Source organism: Bos taurus, chromosome 29, assembly GCF_002263795.3.
Source record: "Bos taurus isolate L1 Dominette 01449 registration number 42190680 breed Hereford chromosome 29, ARS-UCD2.0, whole genome shotgun sequence".
NCBI lineage: Eukaryota > Metazoa > Chordata > Mammalia > Artiodactyla > Bovidae > Bos > Bos taurus.
This window is the reverse complement of record NC_037356.1, coordinates 44,096,765-44,104,901: the sequence shown is the minus strand read 5'-3', so window position 1 is coordinate 44,104,901 and position 8,137 is coordinate 44,096,765. Positions and strand designations below refer to the sequence as shown.

The following is an 8,137-nucleotide window of genomic DNA, read 5'->3' as shown; positions in this document are numbered from 1 at the left end:
GGTGGCTCTGTGTCCTCACTGGCCCGACCAAAGCACAAGGGAACCTGTGTGCACGCACGCACGTGCAGCCTGGAGCATGTCTACACGGGAGTGTTCTGGGTGACAGGCTTGTCCTTGGATCCCTTCCTGCCCCACTGGGGCCTGGCATCCTGGCTGGGCCTGGCAGGGCCTTAACAGCAGCCGGGGGCGGGTCGGGGGGGGTCATGTGAAAAGTGGACCAGGCTCAGTGATGGACGGAGAGTGGGCAGTCACCCTGCTTCGGGGAGGGAGGTTGGTCTGGCCCAGGAGACGGGAGAACAGGTTAAAACAGCGCCCAAGGGACCAGGAGGCTCTGGGAATGAGGGCTCAGAGCCTAGGAACTCGGGCCTACCAGCACCCTCAGCATCCAGTATCGGGGTGCCAACTCGCTGGGGACAGCCTGAGCCCAGAAGGCAGAGGTCATCACCATAACCTGCCCTGCCTGCGGTGAGGCTAAAGAGCCTCGGGGAGGGGAGAGGAGGGAGGCTGTTCAAGTCCTCCTGGCCTTGGGTTGGGGATGGGGAGGGGTGTGTGTGGCGGGGACAAGCCTCTGGTAGAGGAAAGCGAGGGATGAGCGCCCCTATAGGATGCCCAGGATGGCAGTGGGCACCGAGAGCTAAGTCCGCTCACATCCAGCCAGAGGGAGGTCTCCCACCACCCACAGCACCCACCTTACCTCTAGCAGAGTGAAGCTGGAGGGAATCGGGGATAAAAGCCCAGAGCAGGGGCTGAGGGGTGGCCATTTCGCTCGCTACCCCGTCTACATCCAGTCTGGACCAGACAGTGGCCACATCTCCAGGCCCCAGAGAGAAGCAGCGCGTCTCGTCCCGGGTCCAGGCCCAGCCGAGAGAACGGACAGACTGCGGAGGAAATGCCCACCAGGGACTTGGGCACAGTTTCCACGGGCGCAGAGACCACTGGCCTCACCTCACCGCATGACCTCACACATTCATGCAGCATTTCCTGCCCCTGAGCCCATGCCAGCCACGCAGGAGGCTCCTGCTTGCTGGCACCTGGGAGCCAGCCAGCAGCAGACTGACCGCATCTGCCGTATCTGACAGGCTGGAGTTTCCCCTACAACCCTCGGTCCTCAGACCCAGCTCCTCAGGCCCACCGCCACCCCATACGGCCTCCAAGGGCTCTAGAGGAGCAGGACCCGGGAGCTGGGGCTGTTCCGTGTTAAGTCCCAGCATTGGGCAGGAAGCCGGCTGGGCAGGAGCGGGCGTGAGGCCTGGCCTGGCCGGGCCGTGGGCAGGGGCCGCCAGGTGCTCCCCACACCCACCCTGGCCGCCCGCCTGGGGCCTGGTGGGGCCCACCCTCTGAGCTCCCGCAGGATCCGGTTCCCACCCATCCTGTCCCAGACACGCACGGGTGTGCCTTGGGCATCTGAGAGACAGCTCCAGCCGGGGCCTGTGGGTCTGTGTTTGGGGGGCTGTGTATACGTCTCCAGGATGTCCTCAGTGTGGGGCTGTTGTTCCCGTGTGTTTGTGTCTGTGCTTCTGGGTTGCTAGGTCTTATGCGTGTGTGTGTGTGTCTGGATGTGTGTGTGGTGCCTGGGAGCAATCTGAGGCTTCATGGTGGGTGTGTGTGTCCCTGTGTCTGGAGTCTTGAGAAGTTCTGGATGCGTGTGTGCATCTTGTGTAGTGAGTGTTAATTCCAGCCACAGATTCAGGTGTGCAAAACCTGTTCCAACTCTATTTCTTTAAAGGACATTAAACTGCATCTGTCTCCTCACCCCTTCTATGGACAGCGGATTTGACCTCGCTCCCCTGGGCGCTCCCTGCCAGCCCCTTCCAGGGGTCTTGCTCAGGACAGAGGGTGGGGGAGTCCTCCTGGCATGGGGCCCACAGTGTGTGTGTCTTGGCCGGCAGGGGCTCTGCCATCTCTGGGCCACATGCTGGTCTAAGAATCTCACGGGATGAGAGCTCAGTGGGCGGGGCAGGGCAGGGCGGGCTAAACCCCCCACGTGCCACTCTGAGCCGTCCTGGCAGCTGAGAGGGAACAGGGCTCAGGCGCCCCTCAGTCTCCCCTGGCTGCTGTGTCCTTCTAGTCCTGGGGCATCATCTCTCTCCTGTGACTTTGTTTCCCCACCCATAACTTGGCAAACTCTGGGAGTCTCTGCAGGGTCATTCCTCTATGGTGCTGGGATATTTGGGGGACTCCAAATTTGGGAGCTGAACTTTGCACCCTTAGCATCTTCTGGGCTGAGATGGCAGAGGCCAAGCATGGGGTGGTGTGGGCACCCTGTTGGCTGGAGCGGGGTTGCTGGGAGTGGGAGTGAGGATAAGAGAGGGACTCAGAAGAGACCAATGCCACAAGCAGTGCTAGCGATTTATTGCCGTAGATACGGTCCAAGGAACTGACATCCCCTCCACCCATGCGCCCAGTCCTGCCCAGCCTCATTGGCTCCCTCTGTCCCCCAAGCCCACAGGGGTCTCTACAGGGACACACAGTCGTGCTTTAGAAGCTGGGAGGAGTTCTTCCAGGGAACCACAAGGATCTCAAAGTCACAGCGCAGCTTCTGCAGAGAGAAAGATGAAAAAGATGGGGTGAGCCCAGGCCCCACCCAGGCCACCGCCTCCCAACAGCCCTGTGCCTGTGACACTCTGGGATGCAAGAAGGAACAGCGAATTAGATGGTCAGGAGCACCAGACCCCAGATCTTTCCAGGCAACCCCGCCCTCCCACCCTGCCAAGTCCAGGGGAAGCCCCAGTCTGCTCCTCTCTGCACCCTCACCCTAGCCTCAGGGCTGAGTCAGCCACACATCAGCCCGGCCAGCCAGACCAGTCCAGGCTGGGCAACCTAAGGGCCCGGCTGCTGGGCTGATGCCTAACTGGGGACACAGCTGTTACCTCCTGCTGTGCTTCTGCGGCCAGGGGGCAGGTGGTGAGGTCTACATGGTCTCCAGCCACAGCACTCTTCCGGCAGGCCGTGCTCCCCATGTCCACGGTCAGGTAGTACTTGATGCCCGCCACCAGCTGGGGCAGAGGTGGGCACAGGTCAGGGGTGCCTGGAGACAACCCTTGACCTGGACCTCTCACCTCCCTCCGTGTCCCCCCATCACCCATCACCTTCCCCTGGGCATAGCCAGCACACCGCCTTTGGATTCAAACCTGAGATGGGGGGACTGGAAAGGCGGGGAGAGGGCAGCAGGGAGTTCTGGTGGGGGTCCTGTGGTGAGGCGGGCAGAGCCTGGGCCAGGCAGGAGCCTGAGACTCAAGTCCACACCGCTGCCCCTTCTCCCTCACCCCATCGCACCCCAATCCGCCTTTCAGGACCAGGCCGATTCAGGGTTGAACCTTATTTGAAATTCTGAGATTCTGCTCCGCATGGACTTTTGACATTAATTGGATTTTGAAAACTGTTGTATTAAGATGCCGCCCTGATTACTCTTAGTCGCCCCCTCCATCTGGGGCCCGGCTGGGGCCGCGCTCGCCTCCCCGCCCCCTCTCCCCCGTCCGCTCCGTCCCCCCTCCCCCCGTCGGCGCCGCCCCTTCCCCGGCCCGGCCCGCCCGCCCCGCACCTGGCTGTGCGCCCGGAGGATGGTGATGTCGCGGTAGTAGTAGTCGCTGTTGCTGCCCATGTTGTAGTTGGCCACGGCCACCTGCGCCGCCTTCTGCACCTGCGGGTCGTTGGGCGACAGTTCCTGCAGTTCTCCGACCTTGCGGTCCCCCGGCCGGGCCCGGGCGTCGCGGGGCAGCGCCAGGAGGCAGAGTGCGAGCAAGGCCAGGGCCATCGGCAGCAGGAGGCTCGGACGCGCCATGGTCGTCGGTGTCCGACCGCGGCCGGCGCCACTTTTATGGGCTCCGAGGCCCCGCCTGGCCCCGCCCGCCGCTCGCCGCGCGCCCCCGCAGGCGGGGAGGGATCCACCCAGCCTGGGCGGTCCACCCGCGAGGCCGCCTGCGGGGTGCGGAGGAGGACAGCGGACAGGCCCCAGCACACCTGGGCATCACCACGACGCTGCTTGCCCTCCAGGCACACCTGGTTGGGGAGGGCAAGGACTGCAACAGCTCCCAGCCGCAAGTGCCACCACAGGGACAGCTCACGGAGACCCATCCCATATGAGAAACCCACAACAGCTACCAGCAAGCTCTTAACTATCTCCAATGCGTAGTCTTGGAGAAGTTACTTAACCCTCACTGCCTCAGTTTCCTCCTCTGTGAAATGGGTTGCTTCGAGGCTTCAATAAGTGCTTAGGGGAGGCCAGGTGCTATATAAACAGCAGGTAAGCAGGAGTCCCTACTTGCACTGAGCCGGGCACTGTTTAACCCTCGTGACCAGCATGATGTAGGCATCAGTGAGCAAGGGTTCCATTTTACAGAGGAGTAAACAGGACATAGAGTAAACAATTTATTTTGCCCAAGAACACAGGCTGGTAAATAGTAAATGGTGACACTGGCTTTTAAGCCCAGGCAGGAGCTAGTGGTATAGGATCCGCCTGCCAATGCAGGAGACGTAAGAGATGAAAGTTGGATCCCTGGGTCGGGAAGATCCCCTGGAATATGAAATGGCAACCCACTCCAGTGTTCTTGCCAGGAAAATCCCATGGACAGAGGAGGCTAGAGGGCTACAGTCCATGGGGTCACATAGAGTTGGACATGACTGAGCGCACCCCCACACAGGAGACACAGTCTAACTCAAATCTGTGTTCTCAGTCCAGAGGGAGCCCAAAGGACGAGAACTGGCCAGGAGTGTGGGTGGTCCCAGCTCTGCCATTTACTGCCTGGGGGACTTCCAGCAAGCCCTTTGACCTCTGGGAGCCTCAGTCCTCACCTGAAGAAAGGTTGACAACTCTTGTCTTCTAAGGTCTTGCTAATTATAATGGCCTGAAACTGGGTCACCCATAGGTAAACTGGGCATATGTTGGAGGTACCAGCAAAACAGGGCTATGATTTTTAACTTTTTGGCCACACTCTGCATATGGGATCTTATTTCCCAGACCAGGGATAGAATGCACATCCTCTTTTGTAAGGGCGTCTTAACCACTGGACCGAGATGGCGGAGGAATAGGACAGGGAGACCACTTTCTCCCCCACAAATTCATTGAAAGAACCTTTGAGCATCGAGCAAATTCCACAGAACAACTTCTGAATGCTGGCAGAGGACATTAGGCACCCAGAAAAACCACTGGACCAGTGGGCAAGTCCCAGGGCTATGATTTCTGGGCAGAATAATCTGACACAATATAAAAAGCAGCACTGAAGTAGTCAACACAGGAAAAGTTTGACATTTTTTAGTATTTTCTACAATTAATATTTTAAGAATTCAGGGTGCGTGCTAGTGGCTTCAGACTTTTTTGAGATCCTATGGACTGTAGCCCGCCAGGCTCCTCTGTCCATGGGATTCTCCAGGCAAGAATTCTGGAATGGGTTGCTATGCCCCTCTCCAGAGGCTCTTTCCAAGCCAGAGATCAAACCAGCATCTCCTCTGTCTCCTTTATTGCAGACAGATTCCTTACCGCTGAGCTACCGGGGAAGCCAAGCGCAGGGCAGTTTGTACTTTTAATCTCTTGTTGGGGGGTGGGGGGAGGTGGGTGTTTTTTGCTCTGGGGACACTAACCTTTAGTGTTTCAGGGCCTCTGAGGATCTTACCTGGGGCTTGGGAGAGGTGGTGGTTTTCAGTAAGCAACAAAGTGTTGGGGCTTAATAAGTGGTAGCTATTATTGTGATGAATACTATGAGTAAGCATCCAAGATTCCCTGATCCCAACCCCAATTCTCAGACCCTCAGAATCCCGCGGTCAGGAAAGGCAGGGATTTCTCCCAGGGAGACCAGGACCAGCGTGTAGTCACTGCCCAGTCCAGATGCTGCCCCACCCCTCAGCACAGCTGTGAAAAACAATCTTGGGACGCCAAGGAATAGTCCCAAGTTTGCTGTGGGCTCAGGTGTCTGCCTTAAAGGGACAGACCAGTTATGGAGTCCAAGCTCCCTCTGCTTGCCATATGACAGGCCAGGGAGTCCCAGAGACAAAGTGCTGAGGCGAGGAATACAACTGTATTTGGGAAGCTGGCTGACTGAGATGGCAGACTAATGTCTCAAAATGACCGTGCTGTTGGGGTCTGGATGCCAGGCTCGTTTACAGAACCTGAGAGAGAAGCAATGAGGCACTGAAGTCAAAAGGCCCAGCCGAGAGAAGAGGCAGTGAGGAGGTCAAGTAAAAAGGGGCTTCAATCTTGCAAAACATCTCCAGGAGGGCCAGCATTTGGAAGAAGCGTGTTAATCCCCTTTTTGTAGTCATTCACAGGGGGACAGAGTCGGATTCTCTATGAGCTGAACAAACGCACTTTAGTTTCACAGTCAGGCAGAGGGCCAGGGTCCTCTGAGGCAGGCCATTATGTCCTGGCTTCCCAGGTGGCTCTGCAGCAAAGAATTCACCTACGATGCAGAAGACTGGGGTTCAATTCCTGGATCAGGAAGAGCCCCCGGAGAAGGGAATGGCTACCCACTCCGGTATTCTTGCCTGGAGAATTCCATGGGCAGAGGAGCCTGGTGGGCTAAAGTTCAGGGGGTCGCAAAAAGTCAGACATGACTCAGTGACTACCACAACACATAAGAACAGCAGGAAGAGAGTCAAAAAAACAGTTCCAATGTAGAGTGAGAACCGGTTCTTCTCTGCAACAGACCCATTTGTGCAAGAGCTGGGGAGAGCTTGGCTTGATGAGGAGGCCAAGGCCGGGCCGGAGCCCGACCAAGAGAGCCTGGCAGTGGCAGAGTAAGAGGCCCAGACTGCAGCACATGCTGGGAGAGGTGGACAGGCAGCCCCAGGCGGCCAGGAACCTCCTCAGGTTCTTCTAGGTCTGCTCTTCTGTCACTTGGAACTCAGCTGCAGCTGCACTTAACCTGCACCTGCTCCCTGGGAAACTAGCCAAGGGCCAGTGTCCCCAGCTCACTTGCCCCTACCCTGTCATTCCTTTGTGCTGACACCAACAAATCTTTTGCACACCAACCTAACAATTTCCAAAGACTTTTCACCCACTGGTCTATTCTCAACAAACACCCCGAGTTAGTAGCACCATCATTTTGCAGGTGAAGAAAGTTATTCAGAGGTCAGGACAGCTGGAAGACCCTGGACCCAACCAGAGTAACATTAGAACATAGTATGGCCTGAAACTCCAGGGACAGTCCCCATGACCTTTCTGGGCTTCAGACTGGCACCCTCCAAGGAAGCAGCCTGTAACAAGAGCTGGGCCCAGCTCTGGCCACCTGGTGACCTTCCAGGGGGCCTCTCACACTTCCAAGACCCAGGCTTACACTGAACCTTCATCCCTAATAACCAGCATAATTTCTAATTACCTAATTGCTCTATCCTTGAGTCTTTATTTTTGTTCTCCCTTTTATCTTCTACTGTTCTGAGATGTAGCTAACATACAGAAAAGTACACAGTATCTTGGATCACCACCATACAGGTCAAGAAGTGGAAACTGCTACTCTCAGCCCCCTATGCTCCCATGCATCACACCTGTCTCCTTCCCCCAAAGGCAATCACTCCCCACTTCTCTTTACCAACGACTTTTGCAATAAGCTTCCCTAGTGGCTCAGACAGTAAAGAGTCTGCCTGCAGTGCAGGAGCCAGGTTCGATCCCTGGGTCGGGAAGATCCCCTGGAAAATGAAATGGCAACCCACTCTAGTATCCTTGCCTGTAAAGTCCCATGGACGGAGCAGTCTGGCAGGCTACAGTCCATTGGAGTCATAAAGAATTGGACACAACTCAGTGATTTCATTTTCTTTTGCAATAAGCACTTTTCCCCCTTCTAGTTCTACTGTCTCTGCAAAGATGCCCACACATGGATCCAGCTGGGAGCCCTTGTGAATGAACAAGGCTGCTGTGAACATCTGCTCAGGTGTGACGCAGGTGTGCCTTGCGTCCTGTCCCATCCCTGGAGAGGAACTGCTGGCTCACAGGGTGGGTCTTCAGGTTTACTGGCAAACACCCAACTGTTTTCCCCAATTGTTCACACCAATTTACACTCCCACTAGTTGGATATCTGTTCCTGTTGCTCCATTTCCTCATCAGAACCTGGTATTGTCTGACTTAAAATTTTTTTGCCAACCCTGTGAGTGTACAATGGCATCTTATTTGTGTTTCTGATGACTTAACGTGACCACACACCTTCTGACA

General features: G+C 56.6%; 1 protein-coding gene across 1 annotated transcript; it reads right to left on the bottom strand.

The window, feature by feature from the left end:
• Positions 1 to 2,328: 2,328 nt before the first annotated feature.
• On the bottom strand, positions 2,329 to 3,819 carry CST6 (cystatin E/M). The gene is made up of 3 exons (NM_001012764.3): positions 3,542 to 3,819; positions 2,871 to 2,996; positions 2,329 to 2,539 (listed from the first exon to the last, which is right to left on the bottom strand). Exons 1-3 carry the CDS (start codon positions 3,779 to 3,781, stop codon positions 2,456 to 2,458), a joined length of 450 nt encoding a protein of 149 aa, NP_001012782.1. The 5' UTR covers positions 3,782 to 3,819; the 3' UTR covers positions 2,329 to 2,455.
• Positions 3,820 to 8,137: the final 4,318 nt, after the last annotated feature.

What these genes read in the sequence shown, in the direction of transcription:
- CST6 (NM_001012764.3), bottom strand. Translation starts at nt 3,781, where the DNA reads ATGGCGCGTCCGAGCCTCCTGCTGCCGATGGCCCTGGCCTTGCTCGCA. An exon ending in TCCTCCGGGCGCACAGCCAG is followed by an intron (nt 2,997 to 3,541) that starts GTGCGGGGCGGG and finishes CCTCTGCCCCAG; the next exon opens with CTGGTGGCGGGCATCAAGTA. An exon ending in CCGCAGAAGCACAGCAGGAG is followed by an intron (nt 2,540 to 2,870) that starts GTAACAGCTGTG and finishes TTCTCTCTGCAG; the next exon opens with AAGCTGCGCTGTGACTTTGA.